Raw genomic sequence first — 23,001 nt, forward strand, 5'->3', positions numbered from 1 at the left:
TTAATTCATCATTCATGAGAAATAAACTATTTTCTAGTTGAATTTGCATACTGTGAACCAGAAACTAGTCATTTTCTTATAAACTTCTCAGATATTGAGAATACTGCCATAAGACTTCTGATGGGGGTAAAAAAAAAATCAGTAGGATTCTTTTGATGAAAGTGTTACTATAATCTATGGAGTTAAGCAAGTTTTCCTTCAAAACCTTCAACATCACCTTTGACCAACTCTAGACCAGTTTTGTTATTAATCAAAACATACAGATCTCCTTCCATCAATACTCTTATTTAATTCTGATAAAGCCTAATTCAGAGCTGTGTCAATAAATGCGTCTGGTGTAAAGTAAAAGCACTAAAATTCACATCTGGGATAAAGAAGGAGTTAGGAAGCAAGGGATGGTCCTAAATGTTAAGCCTATTGTAGAGGATCAAAAGCAGGAGAAAGAAAAGATTAGAAGAGATTGTCTTTTATAGGGTACTAGTGGTGAGACTATGGTGGTAATGGAGTTATTAAGAATCAGACCGGATCAAGATATGCCAAGATCAGATGGTAAGTAAATAGAATTATTAGTTGCTGGACAATCTCAATGTCTTGAGAAAGTAGGTAATCCCCAAGACTTCTTAAAAAAGTAATTTATCTAGGCAGCTATGGTGGAAGAGTTGATTAAGAACCATCAGTAAGAGTGATCAAAATCCAAAAGATGCTTACTTAAGAGGTTTCCCACTCCAGAATTCTGTCCAGTATCATGCAACTCTCATTTATTGGAAAGGAGCCCAAGAAATATTATATTGTGGGAAACTATCACTAAGATCATCCAAACATCGCTCCAGTAGGTTGGCAAGATGTTGTTCTTCAAGGGCTGGAATGTGGCTGGAACATGGCACAAGCCACACAGCATCACAGGATACCCACGTTAGACGAGGCTTCTCTAGAGGACCATCTTCCACTCTTCATGGTTTAGTAAGTGGGGAACAGCTTAACAGAAGACCTAAGTAGCCTGGTGGAAAGTGTAGGTTCTCAAAGAGATGGTCAGGTCATGGACCTCTAGTCATGGTCTGGGGTGGAGCAGGCAATAAATGGCTTATTGCATGAAGCTTCCACAAAATTTCATGAGGTGGGTGGTTTTATACAGGTCTCCCATGGTCCTCTCAGAAAAGGCGCTTCACAGCAATATCCCCACATATTGCTATAGTCTTAACTTTAATGGGGAGGTACGCCTCAAACATCCTGAAATCCTCATTTTGAAATTGCCCTTAACTGGAAACATGGTCTCAGCTCACAGAGCTCTAGCCCTGATTAAGCAAATGAGAACTAAGCCATACTGCAGAACAGGTTCATGAATCCTGACTGCCATCTATGGCAGATCCAGCTTCCCCAGACCAGGAGCTCCACCACATCTGGCGGTGGGTAGCAGAGCTCCACCACATCTGGGGGTGGGTAGCAGCAAAAGCTAGTTTCAGCAGGCCTGAGCAGATGTGAGCACATTTCTAAATGCACAGTGAGGGCTACAAGCTCCAAGAGATTGTTCAGTTCAGAGGCATATTAGTCTGTTGTGAAAAACAGAGGCTTTCCCAGAATCCAAATTAAAACTGAGACATTGAATTCCTAGATGAAAAGTGAAATCTATCGATAACCACATTCAAGTAGTGTAATATTCTTACTCCCCTGACATGTACCCTAAATATTCAGTGCTTTATTTTAATTTTCTACTGAATGAGAATTTGGTAAAATTTGGATTCAGCAACTATATTTATGAGGTTTGTTTCCCCTATAGTTATTGGAATTTTTTTAAAAACATTGCCAGCTATATGAAATACACTGGGAAAACTTTTGGTCATTATCTATGCTCTTAAATTTTTATATAGGATGGGGATTACCTGTTCTGAAAACACTTATCTATGGAGTCCAGGGTAAATTTTTAGTGTTTTTTTTTGTTTTGTTTTCTGTTTTTAATCAATGCATCCATTTCCTCTCTGAAAATTGGCCAATTTTACCTTTTTAATATTACTTAATTTGTATTTTCCTAGAAAAGTATCCATCTCCTGGAGATTTTGAAATTAGTAAGATGGTGCACATATTTTACAACCTAATTTTTAAAAACAGTGAGACCTATCCCATATATAAGGCATGAAATACATATGTAGAATTTAGTAAGAACAGTCATCTATGGGCGCCTGGGTAGCGCAGTCGTTAAAGCGTCTGCCTTCGGTTCAGGGCGTGATCCCGGCGTACCGGGATCGAGTCCCACATCGGGCTCCTCCGCTATGAGCCTGCTTCTTCCTCTCCCACTCCCCCTGCTGTGTTCCCTCTCTCGCTGGCTGTCTCTCTGTCACATAAATAAATAAAATCTTTAAAAAAAAAAAAAAAAAAGAACAGTCATCTAAACATCACACAGGCCAGAAAAGAGGAATATTACCTGTACCCTATATGCCAGTCCTTATATACCATAATATATTTTATCCATTCCACTGTCTTTGACAGGTCCACTGTCTATGAACAGGTAATCATGATCTCAGCTATACCTTATGAAACTAGAAAAGAAAGAGCAAATTAAACACAAAGAAGTAGAAAAAAAGGAAATCATAAAGGCCAGGCTGGAAATTAAGGAAGTAGAAAACAGAAAAATAAAGCAAACAAATGAGACCAAAAGCTGGTTTTTGAGATCAAGAGAAATGGTAACTCTTTTTGTAGACTGATGAGGACAAAGAGAGAGAAGACACAAATTTTCAATAAGAGGAAGGAGACTGTGCACATCCTATCATTATTAAAAGGATAATAGGAGAATAATACAACTATGTCAATAAACTAAACAACTGAGGTGAAATCACAAATTTCTTATAAAACCAAAGCCACTGAGCTCACTCAAGAAGAAAAAAATCATAGCCTTATATCTAATAAAGAAATTTCTTTGAATCTGTTGAGGAAATTAGATAGCCTTTTAACTGAATTGCTCTATTTTTGTAATTTATAATTTTCCCACGGGGCCCAGACAGCTTAACTGATGAGTTCTACCAAACATTTAAGGAAGAAATAATGGACAATTCTACACAAATTGTTTCAGAAAAAAGAAGACTCATTCTAAGGCCAGCATTATCCTGATATCAAAACCAAACAAAGGTATTAGAAAACAAAACCACATAATCAATATCCCTCGATGAACATCAATGCAAAGATTCTAAACAAAACTAACAAACTGAATTTTGCAACATACAAAAAAGATAATACATTATGATCAAGTGGGGTTTATTCTAGGGATGCAAGTTTGGTTTAATGTTCAGTTCAAAAATCAATCAACGTACACTAGTTGCCCCTTTATCCATGGGGGATATGTTCCAAGACCCCCAGTGGATGCCTGAAACCACAGATAGTACCAAACCCTATATAAACTATGTTTTTTCCTATATGTACATATGTACGATAAAGGACACAGTAAGATATTAATAACAAATAATAAAACAGAACAATTATAACAATATACTGTAATAAAAGTATGTGAATGTGCTCTCTCTCTCTCAACATCTTACTGTACTGTACTCACCCTCCTTGTGACGATGTGAGATGATAAAATGCCTACATGATGAGACGACAGAGGCAGTATGACAGCATGAGGCTGCTCTTGACGTTGTGATGCTACATCAGCAGGAGGATCACCTACTGTGTTGGACTGTGTTGGCCATGGGTAACCAAAAAGGTGGAAAGTGAAACTGTGGATAAGGGGGTACTACTGGAATTCACCATATTAAAAAACTAAAAAACACAACTCATATGACCATCTCATTAGATGCAAAAAAGGATTTGAAAAAATACAACATTCATCTTTGACTTTAAAAAAGTTTATGCCTGGGTGGCTCAGTTATTTGAACGTTAGCCTCTTGGTTTCAGCTCATGAAACCAGGTCATGATCTCAGGGTCAGGAGCTCGAGCTCCACATGGAGCTCTATGCTCAGGACAGAGTTGGCTTGGGATTCTTTCCCCTCCCTCTCCCACCCCCTATGCTCCTCCCTGCCCCTGCCCACACACTGGCTCTCCCCCACCCCCGACCCCTCAAATAAATAAATAAATAAAAATCTTTAAGAAGTTTTTTCAGCAAACATGGACTAAAAAGGAACTTTCTCAACCTTATGATAAAGGGCATCTGTGAAACACCTACAGACACAGTTATACTTAAAGATGACAGAAGAAATACTTTTACCCTAAGACAGACAAGGCAAAGATATCAGCTTTCACCACCTTTATTCAAACTGGTACTGGAGAGTCTAGGTATTACAAAAGGCAAGAAAAATAAATAAAAGGCATACAGATTGGAAAGGAAGAGATAAGACTGCTCCTGTCTTCAGATGCCATGACTGTGAACAATGAAAAGTCTAAAAGACACTAAATGGGAAAAAAAACTGCTTTAAAAAAGTAAGTTCCGCAAGGTCACAGGATATGAAATCAATATATTTTTAAAAATCAATTATAACTATATATTAGCAATGAATAATCAGAAATTGAAATTACAAATGAATCACTCATTTTAAAAAAATGAAACACTTATAATAGTACCAAAATATGTATTACATGGGGATAAATCTGACAAAAGATGTGTAGGGGCACCTGGGTGGCTGTTTAAGCGTCCACCTTCGGCTCAGGTCACAATCCCAGGGTCCTGAGATCAAGCCCCGAATTGAGCTCCCTGCTCAGCGGGGAGCCTGCTTCTCCCTCTACTCCTCCCCCTGCTTGTGCTCTCTCTCTCTCTCTTTCTCATGCTCTTTCTCTCATGCACTCTCTCTCTCAAATAAATAAATAAATAAAATCTTAGGAAAAAAAAAGATTGTAAGACCTATACACTAAAAGCTGTTGTGTAAGACCTGTACACAATAAAACATTGTTGAAAGAAATAAAGGACTTAAGTCAATGAAGAAATATACCATCTTCACAGATCCAAAGACTCAATACTGTCAGGATGTGAATTCTTCACAAATTGATCAATAGATAAAATATAATCACAATCAAAATCCCAACAGGGTTTTTTGGAGAAATTGATAAGCTAATTTTGAAGTTTTCATATATGGAAAGAAAAGGACCTAGAATGGCCTGCTCAATTTTGAAAAAGAACAACAGGGACACCTGGGTGGCTCAGTCAGTTAAGTGTCTGCCTTCAGCTCAGGTCATGATCCCAGAATCCTGGGATCGAGTCCCACGTAGGGCTCCCTGCTCAGCAGGGAGCCTGCTTCTCCCTCTCCCTCTGCTCCTTCCCCAGCTCCTGTTTTCTCTCGCTCACTCTCTCAAGTAAATAAATCTTTGGGGAAAAAAAAATTGGAGGATACACTACTGAATTTCAAAAATTAAAAAATTTTAGTATTCAAGACAGTTTCATAACAGAACACAATAGAATGCCCAGAATAATACCCACTGTGGATGGCAGACCATATCAAGTTGGTGAGGCAGTGAAGCAACTGCAACATTCATACACTGCTGGCAGGAGCGGAAAATGGCTTAACTATTTTGGAAGACAGTTTGACAGTTTCTTAAAAAGTTAAACACACACATATACCATGTGACTTAGACATTCCATTCCTAGATATTTGCTCAAGAGAAATGAAAGCAATACATATGTACATGAATATGCATTGAAGCTTTGTTTGTAATCATCAAAACCGGCAACAATCCAAATGCCCATCAACAGAGAATGGATAAATAGTATATATCTCTATAATGAAATACTACGCAGCACTAAAAAAGCATGAGCTTTTAATCAAAGCAGCAGTGTGTGTGAATCTCAAAATAATTATGCCTCGTCAAAGAAGGCAGACCAAAAAAGTGTACGTTCTGTGTAATTCTATTTATATAAATTCTAGAAAATGAAGAATAATCTTTGGTGTTAGAAAGTGGATCAGACATTGCCTGGGGAGGGGATGAGGCTAGAAGGAGAAATGACAAAGGGGTACAAGGAAACTTTGAATGTGTTCGATAATTTTCCTTTTTTTAATCGTCATAATCATTTTATGGGTGTATCCATAACTTAGAAATTATCAGATTGTATACTTTAAATATGTGTAGTTCGTTGTAAATCAAGTCAACCTAAGAAGTCTGCTAAAAACAAACGAAACAAAAGTAAGGGGAAGATAGTGTTATTACCTTCATCTCATTCAGCTCCTGAAGTTCTTTAGCAGGATTTTTTTCTAAGTGACCTGCTTTATTCAGAGCCATAGCTGTCACCAGCCCTTTGCAACAACTGGGGGGAAAAAAGCACACACATAGCATGACCTATTATTGTTGGTTCCTCTTCTAAGTGTTTTAAATCCTGATACAGTGGAAGTTTACCATAATAATTAAACTGTTGAGAATAATCTGTCTCTCAGTTTCTCACCCTCCATTCCTTTCACTCTTGACCATTGGTAACACTGAATGGAAATGAAGGCTAGATCATAAAAGCTACTTCCTGAATTTGAAGCAATCCTAGTGACACATACTTCCTAGTTAATAAATTATAATTTTTCAGACTTCATTTTTATTTGGTAGGAAACTTCTAGTTTTTCAGATATGACGGTTTTTCAGTTGGAATTTTTTTAAGAAATGTTTTGGGGGCACCTGGGTAGCTCTGTTGGTTAAGCACGTGCCTTCAACTCAGGTCAACTCAGGGTCCTGGGATGGAGCCCTGCATCAGGCTCCCTGCTCAGCTTGTTTCTCCCTCTCCCTTTCCCTCTGCCCACTCTTGCTCTCTCTCTCAAATAGATAATAAAATAATAAATAAAATTTTTAAAAAAGAGATGTTTCAGTTGGTGTTCAGTGAAACCAAACATATTTAGTGAGATATAAGTGTACATTCAGTTTTGCATGGAATGACACAGAAGTACAAGCTTCTTCATAAATGCTCCCCAGTATGTGCAAACATGCAAGATATATCTTATTAGTGCAAGCAAGTGGGCCTTTTTGGGTTAATTAGGTTTTCTTTTTACTAATTCTCACTCCCGTATATATATATGTATATATATATATATACACACACACACATATATATATACACATACATACTTCCCACCATACCTATGGTAACATTGTGTTCAAAAGAATTCTAAAACCATTGGGAAAACACTAAAATCATGTATTTCAATTGGGCAGTGTTGAAACTAGTTTAAAAACTAGAAAAACTAGCATTTCTTTCAAGGTTTTAAAACAGTCCCTTATTGCTGCTACCTCCCTGGCCTTATCCCCTCTGCTTTATGTCACATTTAATCTTCAAAAAGACAGTAATAAAACAACCAGATAGTTTCACCTGCTCAAATAGCTGGAATATTGCGCCAACTTTCTGGCCAGCGCAATCGCGTCTAGCTCTAACTTTGCAACTCCTAGATCGTGTTTCTCAGCACTTTCCTTCCTCAAATTTGGGAGAGTGTTTTGGTCAGTAAAGTCAGGCACCATTAAAATCAGCAAGCTTACCATCCACTGGATCATAGATATATGCAATTCATCCATCTGTTAAAAAATGATTACAATACAAATGACCCATTTTAAATAAATCAAACAGTGAAAACCATACCAAATTTTAAAATAGAAATCACACCAGTGCCCAACTTTTAACAACACTCTCATTCTTAATGACATCAAATCATCACTACTCAGCTAGGGTAACCTTAGTTTCTGTTGCTCACTATACTACATTAAACTACCCTCCGCCTCTGTAGCTTGGTCAAGGGTATTAACCCATTAAAACTGCAGTTCCCCAATTGTGTACCAAGGCATCAAAGGGCTCTGCAGCAAACTCTCAAGGATGCCATGGGATTTTAAACTCTTGAGGGAAGTAACAGTGATGTGTGACATCTATCAGCACAGCACGAATGTGACATGGTTCACAGTTCCAACATTAGACGCACCGTATCACTTCTAATGGCATCTTACCTTTGCAAAGCTGGTTTTATTGATGGTTGTGTAGTAAAAAAACAAAAACAAAAACAAAAAACAAGTACTTGGAAAATCAAGGTACAACAAGCACTGACGGTGGCACTGTCCAACCTGGTTCCAAGGTTAGAGAAGTTGTACAGTGCCCAAGTACATACGTTCCATTGGTAAATAATTTTGATTAGAGGAGAATAAAATAAAAGGTTCTTTTTCTTTTCAATGTATGTACATCTAATAAGTTAAATTAAGACATTTAATTTTAGGGATGCCTGGGTGGCTTGGGCAGTTAAGCATCTGCCTTTGGCTCAGGTCAGTATCCTGGGGTCCTGGAATCGAGTCCCGCATTGGGCTCCTTTCTCAGTGGGGAGCCTGCTTTTCCCTCTGCCTGCCGCTCCCTTGCTTGTGCTCACTCGATCTATGTCTCTGACAAAATAAATAATTTTTTAAAAAATAAATTTAAAAAATACATTAAATTTTACAAAGCTTATTTGAGTAAGTGATTAGAAATCAGGCAGCATCAAAACCAAAAAAACAGTTAGGGGCCTGCAGGCGGGGCCAGGAAAAAGATTTTAATAGAGAAGATGCTAAGGCAGAGCAAAGAAATTATTTATAATAGACTCTGACTCAAATGTTGGCCTTTTTTGGGGAAATTTCATTCTTTGGCTGTTGTGATAGTTGTTCTTGAGTTTCATTTTCTCGTAATCAAGAACATCTGGTTGATTATGATTAGTTCCTGAGTTTTGTTTTCTTAGACTCAAGTGCGTGGACTCTGGCTTTCGTTCGTTTATAGAGGCTACCATGGGCACCAGAGCTACCCCAGTCTAATGCCTCCTTTTTTAACTGTTTTAACATGTGCTACTTTTTCAAACAGTTTCTAAGTTACTAGGACAGAAACATTTAGAAAGTTGTTTGAACCTACCTACTTAATCAACTGGACTCTGAGGTCTTTCTTTTAGGAGTATGAAATACTGAGGCACAAAGGGCAGCAAGCAGTTAAGCTTGGGAACCTCTGCATTATGCTATTTGCAGAGGCTGGGACCCAGAAATCAAACGCAGAAAACTTCACGAAATGCAAACGGCAAGCACACCATACTCTTCAAATGCTCTATGCCCTTTCTCTGTTGGTGAGTTCCTCAGTACTCTTCTCTAGGCTTAAACATGACCTACTCTGAGAAGGGTTTTTAACTTCCACTGGCTTTAATTTGCTCCTTTCCCCACATTTCTATGGTACTTGGTACATTTCTATTACAACGGTCTGTGACCTCAATTAGCCTGTCCGTCTCTTTAACACACGGGCCATCATTTTATCCCTCAAAACCACACACAGTACTTGGCAAAGAATTAAGTGCTTAATAGATGTTTGTTAAATGGACAAATAAAAATCAAACTTGGTAGCCCATCTGGTAGTAAAACCCAAGCTCCCCGCCTCAGAAGGAAAGGTTGTTAATGACCTAAAGCAGTGTTAAGGAATGTATTTTTACACCTTAATTAACACATCAGGAAAAGGGCAATTCTTCCTGAGGAATGGTTTAAAAAGACTGCTATCCCATTTCTAAGGTTTTTCCCCCCACATTCACAAACTATGCCCCTGCTGCTTCTCAAAGTAAATACATTCCTAACTGTTCTTTCCTATACCAATGGCCTGGATTATACTCTCATTGAAAGACTCATTTGTACTTACATAAAATATTAATCAATCCTTGAACCATCCCTAATAAACAAACAGAAACATGTTATCTTTATTTTAGAGTTATATTGGAGAGATTAAATGGTAGAATCTAGGGCATGCAAGAGTTCATAGGAGAATTTAAAATTAGAATCAAATGAAACACAAAAGTATATCTTTTACTTTCTCAAAGATATGAAAGCATTCTTTGTAATTAGATAGAGAGTACGTATGATAAGTTTTATAATAAACCAGAGGTTTACTGTGATCCTGGTACAAAATTCGTAAGAGAAATTTTAATGAATTAAGCGATTTTCTTTTATGAAAAGACTTGTTCCAAATTCACTAATCTTGTCAGGGATGACAAGTAGATACTTAGCCACCTTCTAGCTGATTTTTTAAAATCATATTTAATTTGTCCTTTCAAAATATAAGTGATGTTTAATAATGAGTCAGAGAAATTCATATTATGGACAGGTCATTTTAAAATGGATAAGAAGAATTTCCATCTTGGTATGATTTTGCTGCTAACAATGAGGCATAGCTTGCTTTTTAAAACTTTCAAACTTATACACTTGAAAATCTGGAAATAAGTGTCTAATTGTTCTAAAATCTTACAATTAAAGTGTTTCAGCTGGCTGAGAATCTTTTCCTAAAACGTAGAAGTGCTCCATCGTCTAATGTCAGCAAGAACAACTGAATGACATTACAGGAGAGGGAAAATTTTACTAGTCAATTTAATAGAAACCCTTGCATAACACTGATGGAATTAAAGGATGAGTAGTATTATTTAATAAATATAGTTAATAACGCACTTCTTCAATTTCAATTCGTGTTTCTTTGTGAGCTGTCATTTCAGAATGACAGTTCTTAAAAGCTAGAGCTGAAGCTGACCTTCAAAGGACTTTATCACTAAGTCTTAACTTGTGATTATAAAAAATTATGAAGCCTATTCACTCACATCAGTTTTTTAACTATCACTAAAATTTATCTTAAAGCATTGTTTACTTCATCCTGTTTCACTGTTTGTATGTGTTTTATACACATAAGTTAGGAACGACAAAGGTTTTTTTGCTGATACAGACACGTGGTGAAAAGGGTGTGAGGATCAGTGTTTTAGCCTGTCAAGCAGCACAGAGTAGATGGAGTTCCTACGTAAAGGAAAAAACAAAACAAAACTGAAGGTAAGAAAATGAATCAGAAAGGAAAATGAATGGTGGGTGGAAAAAAAGCAAGCTTTTTCATTTTTAAATAGTTATAGCAGTTAATATGGATATACACAGTTCCTCAAGGAATTAATAATCTTGCAAGTTTTCTATGCACTTTAATTATAATATCATCATGTGGTGTTAAAATAGAGCTATATTAAGGCACTTTCTAAATAACGCTGTATTATAAAGAGAAATCCATAATATAAAAAATTGAGTAAATGATTCCATGGAGATAAACACCCAATAGTAAACGGAGTATTTACCAAAGAAGGGGTTAATGTAGCAATACCATAAGACACCAATGCTGGAATGTTCTTCCTTACTTCATTAAGTATTTATTTAGTCTCATTATGTGTACTCTGCTACCCTTTTTCTTAATTTTGGTTGTCTTCCACGTTATAGAAATTTCTCCTAAGTCTGGGGATCTCCTGGTTCATTCTTCTAGTCTTTATATATTTGCTCCTCAACTCTTGGTGTCTATATGTTTACAATATATTCATAGATTGTGATATAATGTAATGCTTTGTAAATAGCATTCCCATATTACATCACAGTCTCTGCCTTTCAAATTCCTTTTTTTTAAAAAAAAGATTGTATTTATTTATTTGAGAGAAAGAGACCAAGAGAGAAGTAAACAGAGTGGGGGGAGGGAGGCAGAGGGAGAAGCAGACTCCCCACCAAGCTGGGAGCCAGTCACAGGGGTCCATCCCAGGACCTTGGGATCATGACCTGAGCTGAAGACAGCCGCTTAACTGACTGAGCCACCCAGGCGCTCCTCAAATTTCTAATTTAAGCAATATTTAAGTGAATTAAGTTCATTTTACCGATTTTGTAAGATCAAATATTTGCAAACTAAGTTTAATTACAATAAGAGATTCCTGTGTAACTCTAGATTATAATTAAGACTACGTGGTAGAAGTAAATGTAGTAAACCATGCCTTTGGAAATTATTATTTCATGTTGTGCTGGTTAAGAAGTCCACAGGTTGAGGGGTGGCTCAGTCAGTTGACTGTCTGGCTCTTGATTTTGGCTCAGGTCATGATCTCAGGGCCGTGAGATCCATCCCCATGTCTGGCTCTGTGCTAAGCAGGGAGTCTGCTTGAGATTCTCTCTCTCTCTCCCCCTGCCCTCCCCCTGCTCATGTGTGTGCTCTCTCTCTCTAAAATAAATAAATAAATCTTTAAAAAAAAAAAGTTCACAAGTTCAGTTCTTCAGAATTGCAGAACAATTCTATTTGTTCTAAAAATTATAGACTAATAGTATTGTGGCATCTTGTGTTTCTTCCTAATATCATGTTTCTGTCATCCTTCAGCCAGGCAGGAGCACCAACATAAATCCTTAAAATGTTCACATTCCAGATTAATACTATTTAGAGGGAAAAATCAGTCTACTGAGTAAAGACTAAAGATAATAATTAGAACTCAAAACTTTTGATCATCTCTGAAACTTCATTTCAAATGCAGGAACATACTACATTTAAAAATCCCTGCAAATCATTTGAGTAATTATATCACAGAAGTTCCCATTTCGCCCTCCTAACTTCCTGCTTCAGTTGGATAGGCATGACCTAGCCTTTCCTTGAAGAAAACTCCCAGCCAAGGCAAAATATAATTTCACAAACCCCTACAAGTACATACGTGGCGCTGAAGTTCAATGTTACCATTGTTAATCTCATTGCCTAGCTTCAAAAGCCATTGTTGAATCATGTTAAATATTTGTGCTTGGAGTACCCTGAAGGAAAAATCAAGTAAAATAAATATAAGATATGCTTAGAGTGTAAAAGTCTAACTATCAGCTAAAAGAAAGGGTTTTATTTGTCCAGGCCTAGGAAATGTAGGTGTTGACAACTATTTGGGAATTCAGGGAAAGGGGAATCAAAGCCCTGAATTACCTGGTATATTGACTTCCTCCCTATCACAGCCTTCCCGACCCTGGGCAGGTAGCAACTGGCATGATGCACTTTGGACAACATAGATCTTACCTTCAGTGCTAGTTCTGTACTGTAAAAACTCACACTTATACCCTTTACATTCACTTCTAGGCAGTGAGACCACAAAGTGAGAAGAATGAACTTTAAATTCTCAAGAGATCAATTTCCAACATGAAAGTGTGAGGAGCAAAGTTGATTCACGCCCCCCAGTGAAGCTGGTGAGAATTATTTAAAAAACGAAACTAAACTAAAACAGTGAAAGCCTCTGCAAACGTCCTAAGGCCAAAGAGCAACTGAAGAAACGTGTGTTCAAGACAATCTATGAAAATTCAATAAGAAAGGCAAGAAGAGCCTAGTATTTAAAACTAGACTACTCCCCCTCTTGCCGCTCTCAGCTCAGGGAGGCCGAAACTCCACTCTAGACTACTACAGCCAAGAACACAGAAATCCCTCCCTCCCTCCCCCTCCAGCTCCCACTCAGAGGGCTCTCTTCCTGGGAGGCAAAGGACTTCCAAGACTTCCTATGTGACCCCAGTCTCCTGTTGCTGAGGCTAGGTACTGGGAAAATGCAGCCTAGAAGTGGGGATTCCCTTCTGTCCAGCAGAAAGCTATGGGAACTTACAGGCCAGAATCCACATCCATATACTGAGGAACGGTACCAATAACATTTATCGATGCATCCAACTGAGATTTCATTACATTAACTTTTTCATTAAGTCCTTCCCATTCTTCCTGAAGCATTTCAGGGAACTCCAGAGCATTTGCCAACTTGAAAGAACAGAATTCTAGAGAACTAACCAAACTTGAAAGAATTTTAGAGATACCTAGAAAAGTGAGAAAAGTACTAACTTTTAAAAGTATTCATAAGTCTACCATTGCAATAATAAATTACAAAAATACTAAAGGGCAGGGGCATATCTTCTTTTCATCTTTTTATTATCCTACAGTTTGCCTAGCAGAGAATCTTGCAAAGAGTAGTTCTTAAACAAATGTTTCATGAATAAGCACAGTGCAGTCAGTGCTTTTCTGACTGATGGACTATTTATTTGATAAATAAGTTTTATAATAAACCAGAGGTTTACTGTGATCCTGGTACAAAATTCGTAAGAGAAATTTTAATTAATTTTAATTTTAATTGATTTTCTTAAGTTTCTTGTCTTCTCAGCTGAAAACCAAATGCATTAAACTCAGAAACCACAAATTACAGTTTTCTATAATAGGCATTAATTCACTTAATCATTTTGTTAAGAAGACAATGATGATAAACAACTTCTTTGTGATTATAGGATAGTTAATAACAGAAATGAGAATAGTACTTGCGTCATTTTTTAGGTCATTGTTTAGGTTTTCATGAAGCTTATAGTTTTGGTCTGAACAAGGATTGAGTCTGGATCCTAATCTTTGACTGTGAAATCATGGCAAAATACCCTCTCTATACCTTTGTCTTATCTCATTTGCAAAATAAGAGATGAAATGCTCCCATCTTAGGGGCACCTGGGTGGCTCAGTCATTTAAGTGTCTGCCTTCGGTTCAAGTCATGATCCCAGGGTCCTGGGATTGAGTCCCACATTAGGCTCTCTGCTCAGCAGGGAGTCTGCTTCTCCCCTTCTCCCTCTCACTCTCCCTCTGTGTTCTCCTTCTCTCTCAAATAAATAAATAAATAAATAAATAAATAAAATCTTAAAAAAAAAAGAAATGCTCCCATCTTAGAAATTTATAAAGAGAAATAATTAAAAAGCAAACTTCTTCTGTCCTTGATGAAAATATTTTACTGCCTTCATCAGTAAACTTTGATCTCTTATGAGTATTCAAAATGATCTGTTAATTTCACTATCATTCATCATTTTGACTTCCTCATTTATTCTAAACCATTTTACTATTTCATTTTTTTCTCTGCCCACCATATATTTTCATGGGGAAGTATTAGCATCTTATCTCTAACTACATTACTGATGCTATAGTAAGATTGTGTTTTCCCAATGGAAGTAGTTTTATGTTGAACAACAGTGCCAGTCAATGGACGAGGGTTGCCTAAACACTTCACTGGGAAGGATTTTTTTTTTTTTTTTTTTTTAATTTAAGTAGGCTCCATGCCCAACATGGGCTTGAACTCATGACCCTGAAATCAAGAGTCACATGCTCTACCGACTGAGCCAGCCAGGCAGCCTCGCTGGGAAGGATTCTTTTTTTTTTTTTTTTTTAATTTATTTATTTGACAGAGAGAGAGACAGCCAGCGAAAGAGGGAACACACAAGCAGGGGCAGTGGGAAAGGAAGAAGCAGGCTCCCATCGGAGGAGCCTGATGCAGGGCTCGATCCCAGAACGCTGGGATCATGCCGTGAGCCGAAGGCAGACGCTTAACGACTGAGCCACCCAGGCGCCCCATCACTGGGAAGGATTCTTAAGTAACACATGACGCAGTGAGTAAAGTCATCATTCTCATGAAATACAGTATCATCCAGAGTCTCAAATTATCTTTAGAATTTCTCACACACAACGTCCAACATCAATAAGAAACCGTCAGGAATATGAAAATAATTGACTCTTAAAAGTCAAGACAAAATACAGACAATTTAAAAAGACCTATAGGAGAACCAGATAGTACCGAATTATCAGGCACAGACTTTAAAATTAACTGTGAGCAGAATAGAAAGCCCAGAAGTACACCCACACTTACATGGTCAATTAATCTATGACAAAGGAGGCAAGTATATATGATGGGGAAAAGACAGTCTCCTATAAATGGTGCTGGGAAAAATGGACAGCTGCATGCAAAAGAATGAAATTGGACAATTGTCTTACACCATACGCAAAAATAAACACAAAATGATTAAAGAGTAAATGTAAGACCTGAAGCCATAAAACTCCTAGAAGAAAACAGGCAGTAATCTACCACAAAGCAACGGTAATCGAGACAGTTGGTACTGGCACAAGGACAGACATCCAGATCAATGGAATAGAACTCAAAGTCCAAAAATAAACCCAAACATGTATGGTCAACTAATTTTTAACAAGAGTGTCAAGACCATTAAATGTGGAAAATATGGTCTTTCTAACAAATGGTAGAGGTGTAACTGAATATCCACATGCAAAAGAAGCCTTTACCTCACACTATATACAAAAATTAACTCAAAATGGGCAAATACCATAATATAAGAGCAAAAACTACAAAAGTCTTAGATGAACACGTAAGAATAAACTTCATGACTTTAAATTTGTCAAGGGATTCAAAGACATGGCACTGAAAGCACAAACAAAAAAAGAAAAAAAATAGATAAATTAGACTTCATCAAAATTTAAAATTTTTGCACTGCAAAGGACACAATAAAAAAAATGAAAAAACAGCCCAAGAGTAAGAAAATATTTACAGTTCATATATCTGAAAAAAAAAACACTTTATCTAGAGTATATAAAGAACTCTAACAACTCAATAACAGAAAGACAAAAAACCCAGTTAAAACACAGACAAAGGATTTGGATAGACATTTCTCCAAAGAAGATATACAAATGGCTAATAAGCCTCGAAAAGATGCTCAACATAGTAGTGATCAGAAAAACATGAATCAAAGCCATAATGCGATACTACTACACACCCACTGGTATGGCTAGAATCAAAAAGTCAAATAACAAGTGATGGCAAGGATGTGGAGAAATCAGAGCCCTCATACACTGGGGGTGGGTTTTAAAGTGATCAGGCCTTGGGCACCTGGGTGGCTCAGTCGTTAAGCATCTGCCTTCGGCTTGGGTCATGATCCCAGAGTCCCGCGATGAAGTCCCAAACTGGGCTCCCAGCTCAGCGGGGAGCCTGTTTCTCCCTCTGACCCTCACCCCACTTGTGCTCTCTCTCTCTCTCTCAAATAAATAAATTATTTTTAAAAAATTAAAAAATAAAAAATAAATAAGATGATCCGGCCTCTTTGAAAACAGTGTGACAGTCCTCAAAAACTTAAAGATAGAGTTACTACTTGACCAACAATTTTACTCCTAGATATACACCTGAGAGAAATGAAAACATATTTCCACACAGAAATGTGTAAACAAATGTTTATATTACCATTATTCATAATGGCTAAAAAGTGGAAACAACACAGGGGCAGCTGGATGGCTCAGCTAGTTAAGCATGTGCCTTAGGCTTAAGTCATGATCCTAAGGTCCTGAGATCGAGTCCCACATCAGGTTCCTTGCTCAGCTGGGAGCCTGCATCTCCCTCTGCCTGCTGCTCCCCCTGCTTGTGTGCTCTCTCTATCTCTCTCCCTGATTAAAAAAGAAAAAAAGAGGGGCGCCTGGGTGGCACAGCGGTAGAGCGTCTGCCTTCGGCTCAGGACGTGATCCCGGCGTTGTGGGATCGAGCCCCACATCAGGCTCCTCTGCTATGAGCCTGCTTCTTCCTCTCCCACTCCCCCTGCTTGTGTTCCCTCTCTCGCTGGCTGTCTCTATCTCTGTCGAATAAATAAATAAAAAATCTTAAAAAAAAAAAAAAAAGAAAAAGAAAAAAAGAAAAAGAAAAAGCAGTACTCAATGCTTTATTTTGCTTGATTTTTAAAACCATACGTAACAGGGCACCTGAGTGGCTCAGTCGGTTAAGCGTCTGCCTTTGGCCCAGGGCGTGATCCCAAGTGATCCAGGGTCCTGATCGAGCCCCCACATCGGGCTCCCTGCTCAACAGGGAGCCTGCTTCTCCCTCTCCCATTCCCCCGCTTATGTACTCGCTCTCTGTCAAATAAATAAATAAAATCTTAAAAAAAAAAAACCCATATGTAACATTATTTAGATTTTAAATATTACTTGTATTACAAATAATAATCACTATTAAAATGCTTTATAATGTCAAGCAACATGTCATTGTTTCTTTCTTACCATTATCCCCATTTATTCTTATTTCAAAATCTTTGTAGAGTCTTCCTATGGTTTTTGCAATTTCCTTCATGTGCTGTTGCTCTGGTGGCATCTCCCCCTCCATACTTTTATGGCGATTCAATATCGCAAACCCAACATCTGTCCAGTTTTCCTGTAAATGTTTAATAATCTTGAGAGAATCATATTTTGACACTAGCAAATCCCCAGTATACTTGTCTTTATCTTCATTCAACATCTAGAGAATGAAACGGGGTGAGGAAATTAGACTATTATTCACTAATGATTCATCAGAGTCTACCCAGATCTTTATTTCCCAATGATGGCCAATTATTTTAGTTATATACCCTATTATTATTTGCTCATACAATTTTTTCATATGACATAATTTTATTTTCAAAATTAAAGTGGGGGCAGCTGGGTGGCTCAGTCAGTTAAGCATCTGCCTTCAGCTTAGGTCATGATCCCAGAATCCTGGGATCAAGCCCTGCCTCAGGCTCCCTGCTTAGCAGGGAGCTTGCTTCTCCCTCTCCCTCTGCCTGCCACTCCCTCTGCTTGTGCTTTCTCTCTATATCAAATAAATAAACAAAATCTTTAAAAAAAATTAAAGTGAATTTAAATTAATTATAATACCCTGTAAGATAACCCATATTTTACCAGAGGAAAATAATTATTTTAAATGCCGTATAGGTAAAAATGAATGACAAGCAAATACGGACCAGAGAGCCGAGCTACCTGCTTTGGTGAGGATATCACATATCTGTTTACATGATCCCCACTGGACTGGGAAAGTTGCTAGAATATATATGCTATGTTTTATTTGTCTAGCCTAGAGTCCAAGTCCTATAACAGAGTGCAATTTACCTATTTGTGACTCGGATAATGCAAACGAATCTCCCATGCTTCAAAAAGAGTAATCAGTACAGGGAAGCAATGTAGCAGAGCAATTAAGGGCAAGGATTTTGGAGGTGGAGAGACCTGGACTCATTCTGACTCCACCACTTACCATTTATAGACAACTTAGGCAAGTGACTTAACATTTCTAAGCTTCCCTTTCACATCTGTGAGATGGGGATTATAAAACCCACGTCCGGTGGCTGCCATGAAGAGTAAGTACTATAATGTGTGGAAAGCACCTTCAGCCTGACACAGTAAGTGCTTAATGAATGCGGATTATTATTATTCCTATGAAATAAAGCAGCATGATTTTTTTTCAGTCTTATCTATGCAATGTCAAAATTGCCAGATAAACAGTAAAGTCACTAAACCTGCTATATATAAACAAGACAACAAACATCTTCAATTCTGAGAATATTCTGCTCCCATCTTTCCAGAAGACAAGAAAACAGCTTCCTGGGATCTGGAGGAGACTTCATCAGGTCATGAGTCTGACACTCGCTTTGGAGGTATTTCAATATTTTACATGTTTTCCTTTGTCAGACTGCTATGACATTATAGTAACTTGATTAATTGAAGCTATTTTCAAAGCTCAAACTCTTTTAAGATGTTATTAATAAACAAAGTGTAATATACACCTACAGTGGAATATTCTCCAGCTTTTGAAAGGAAGGAAATCCTGACACAGGCGACCAAGCAGATAAGCCTTAAGGACATTATGCTAAAGGAAATAAGCCCATCGCAAAGGGACAAATACTGTGATTCCAGACATATGGTGTCTGGCATAGTCAAATTTAGAGAGACAGAAAGTGGAATGGTGGTTGCCAGGGGCTGGGGGAGGAGGAAATAGAGGGGGTTCTTGTTTCATGGGTAGAATTCCAGTTTAAGATGATGAAAAAATTCTGGACATGGATGGTGGTGGTGGGTGCACAACAATGTAAATTTACTTAACGCCCCTGAACAATACACTGAAAAATGACAGACGGTAAATGTGATGGTACGTATATGCTGTACCACAAGTTTTTAAAAAGATGTTATAAAGTTTAAAAGTCCAAGTTGTCCTTAAGACAGAAGGCAGGTACAGGAGAGGCACAAATGTCACTTATATCTGACAATTAGAGGAGAGATTCAGAACTACCCTCACTGCCACCCAAGTATTTTTTCCCAGTTTTACCTGGCAGCCTAACTTTATTTGCCTCAAAAATCTAAAATAGAACTGAAAATAAAATATTTAAGAGTATTTTTAAAAGCTCCTGGAATCTTGCTGTTTTCTTTGTCTTTCATAAAACGCAGTATGGCATTTTGAAAGGATGAGGTGTGACTCAGTTGTAGGTGACGAGTGGCAAGTTTACAAACAGAATTTTGATTACCAAACAGTTTATTGGAAAGTCTTACCTTTTGCCACTGCTTGAAGTCTGGAATAACTGATTCGAGTATATTTTCTTTACTGGGAGACGAAATTTCTTTTCTATTGCAAGAAGGAAAAGGAGCAAAGCAGGATCTCAGAATGATGGATAAACAAAGAAAGTCATGAGTCCATACACTATAGAACAATATTAGGTTTCTCCTGACTGATTTTCAAACATGCCTTCCATCCTCATAGGCATTCATCTTAAAATCTGCAAATGTAAATATAATTTCAGCCTCCAACCAGCCCTGAGCAATCAAGTTACAGGGTCAGAGGACATGCAAGAATTAAAAGGGTGGTCTCTGGGTCTTTGCCATCCAAAATTAGATCATCTTAAGAGTAATTCCTGATGAATACAGCAGACAAAACAATTTATAAATAGGAGGGAAGCCTAATGAATAATTAAGACTCAACATTTAGGTCAGGGGCCCCAACTTTTGGTAAGAAAGTTTCCTTTAATATCTCTGAAGTCTCACAGGGAGAAAGCTCTTGATAGAAGTTTCTGAAGAGAAAGAGAAATGAGAATCCCTGCCCCACCGGCGCTCTCCTCCAAGCTAAGAGTCAGCAAACAGTTGAAACAGGGATGGCAGCAGCCCACAGCTTGGATATGTACCAGCTTCAGCTTCCAGAACTTCCAACTCCGCTAACTCGGAAACCTTAGAGGATCTGAAAAACCAAAACCATTGTCCTCAATTTGAAATGGAAATGGTACCTACATGTTTGTTTCCTCAATAGACAAAGCATCTTAAAGTAATAAAAAAAAAAAAAAAACCTTAGAAGTCACAGAATCAAGCCTGCATTCAAAGTCCAGATTCCCACTAACTTTGGCTGCAATTTAATCATTCTACCTTGACTTAACTACCTTATAGGCAATCTTGTCCATGTCAGATTTCTCTGTTACAAAATATAACATCCAATCAAAATCAATCACCTTATAATGGCCACCCGCTAATTCTATTTCTCTGCATATGCACTACCCTACAGAATCTGCAGATGCATCTAGAGATTCAGGGGCTCCAATAATAACGACATAAGCTGATGTGATTTTAAGAAGACAGAAGAGAAGAGAAGAGAAAAAAAAGAAAAGAAAAACAGCTGAACAGAATGGAGGCAGCAGCAGGTGGGCAGAAGGAGCAGGTTGGACCATAGAGATGGTTAGCACTAGAAACCACAAAACCCCTAGCAGGCCTGTAACCTTGGAAGGGCTGCTAGTTGCCCAACCAAATCAATGTTAGAGTCATCACAAGAGAAAAGACAGGCAGAGAAAAAGAGAGAAAGAATTGGCTGAGTTATCAGACATGACACAGTATAATCAAAAACAAGATTCTTGTAGACCCACCCATCATTTCTGAAGAATTCCTGCCATTTGATAAGGCCATCCTTAATAGTTTGCAATTTCTCCCTTGTAGACTCTTCATTTTGTTCCACTTCCTTTTTAAATTTATTCATTGAGCTTCTCCATTTCTGTGTCAACTTCTGCAATAGTGCAAGGTCTGCAGTGTCCTAGATAACAACGCATGGAATCAAATGACTCATTCACTTATTCACATAACAAATACTTATTAGCATACACTAATACTATTAATTAGTATATTAATATTGGAATACTGGAGACGTCCATAGAAAATGGATCAAAATTGAAAAGATATTCCTCTTTCAAAATATCATCAGTAACACTACACAGTTCCTTTGCTGGTGGATTTTCCATGGTACATAAAATATTGGAAACAAGATATTTTTCCTTTGCAACATGAGCCCAATTTCCCCACAGATGTTCATGGGAGGTAGTGTGGTACATTGGAAAGAACAGGAATTTCAAAGCCAAACAAAACCAAATGTGAACCTTAGCCAATTATTGGCTATGTAACCTTATGGGATGTTATTTAATTTATTGGGATTAATTTTTCTTACCCATAAAATAAAGACCATAATATATATCTCACAGGATTGTTATAAGAATGAAATGAAATGACTAGTGTAAATGGTATGACTCTAGAAACACACTAAATGGCACTTCTCTCCTTTTCAACCAAGTATGCTCATTGAATTTTTGCATAAAATTGCATAAAATGCATTAAGAATACCACTATTTCAATGAACACAGCTACTTACATTTTTTTAGTTTAAATACTAAAAATAGAATAAGTCTATAAATAACATTTACAGTATTATTAACTTAGATAAATTGCTTAAATTGCTTTAATTAGGCTAGAACACAAATATAAAGAAGAACATTTATTCACATTTCCTTAGATTTTTCATTCTGCTCGCAATAAAGCACAAATACAGAACTATATCTAAAATTTAATCTATAAACTTAGGAAAGGCATCTTGTAGTTTCAACCCTCAAAGGCTAGAGCCTCTTTTCCCATAACATCAGTGAATTGAACGTTACCTTGGTTGACAGCAGTATGATGAAATGCTTAGCATATTTATTCCAACCTTTTTCATTGAGGTAAAGTCTTTTAGCCAATATGACTCTATTTTTTTCAATTACCTATTTGAAAAAAGTACTACAATGAGGAATCTAAGACGTTAATAAACCACTGTGATTTACTAAACCCAAACCAATTTCATATATCAATTTTTCTTTGAATCATTAATTCAATCACAATTTCTTGTTTAAATCATGAGCTAATTTGAATCATAAACTCATGTTTTCTAAAACTACTAAACTGGAATCAAACTGAAATATATAGCAGAGGTTCTCAAGCAACCGGATCTCAAAACCCCTTTACACTCTTAAAAATTAGTGAAGACTCCAAAGAGCTTTGGTTATATGCATTATACCTATTTGATATTCACTGTATTGAAACTTAAAACTGAAATTATTTAAAATATATATTTGTTGATTCACTTAAACATAACAATAAATCTATTATATGTTAACATAAACAGTATTTTTAGGCACTCCTGTGCAAATGAGAGTGAAAAAGGCAAATAACATCTCAATATGATGATGAAACTAGTTTTCACTTTGTGAGAGGGTCTCATGTATCCCCAGGGGGTCCTTGGACCATACTTTGAGAACCACTGTATATTGAATCAATTATATAGTTATTCAACGAATGACTGTTCCAGACACTCTGCATATAGCCACAAACAAAAGAGACAAAGTCCTTTTTTTAGGGAGGTGACATTCTAGCTGTCATTC

The 23,001-nt window shown here is 37.2% G+C and overlaps 1 protein-coding gene across 1 annotated transcript in view; it reads right to left on the minus strand.

The window, feature by feature from the left end:
• AXDND1 (axonemal dynein light chain domain containing 1) overlaps positions 1 to 23,001 on the minus strand; it is an 88,323-nt gene that overhangs the window by 23,423 nt on the left and 41,899 nt on the right. The window contains exons 13-20 of the mRNA XM_045811430.2: positions 22,243 to 22,344; positions 21,187 to 21,350; positions 19,835 to 19,907; positions 17,546 to 17,780; positions 13,311 to 13,512; positions 12,396 to 12,489; positions 7,259 to 7,458; positions 6,121 to 6,217 (exon numbers count right to left, since the gene is read on the minus strand). Of these exons, the coding sequence (XP_045667386.2) occupies positions 6,121 to 6,217; positions 7,259 to 7,458; positions 12,396 to 12,489; positions 13,311 to 13,512; positions 17,546 to 17,780; positions 19,835 to 19,907; positions 21,187 to 21,350; positions 22,243 to 22,344 (1,167 nt within the window). The remainder of the gene's footprint in view (positions 1 to 6,120; positions 6,218 to 7,258; positions 7,459 to 12,395; positions 12,490 to 13,310; positions 13,513 to 17,545; positions 17,781 to 19,834; positions 19,908 to 21,186; positions 21,351 to 22,242; positions 22,345 to 23,001) is intronic.

Source organism: Ursus americanus, chromosome 2 (genome assembly GCF_024610735.1).
Source record: "Ursus americanus isolate L20-20 chromosome 2, mUrsAme1.1.p, whole genome shotgun sequence".
Taxonomy (NCBI): Eukaryota; Metazoa; Chordata; class Mammalia; order Carnivora; family Ursidae; genus Ursus; species Ursus americanus.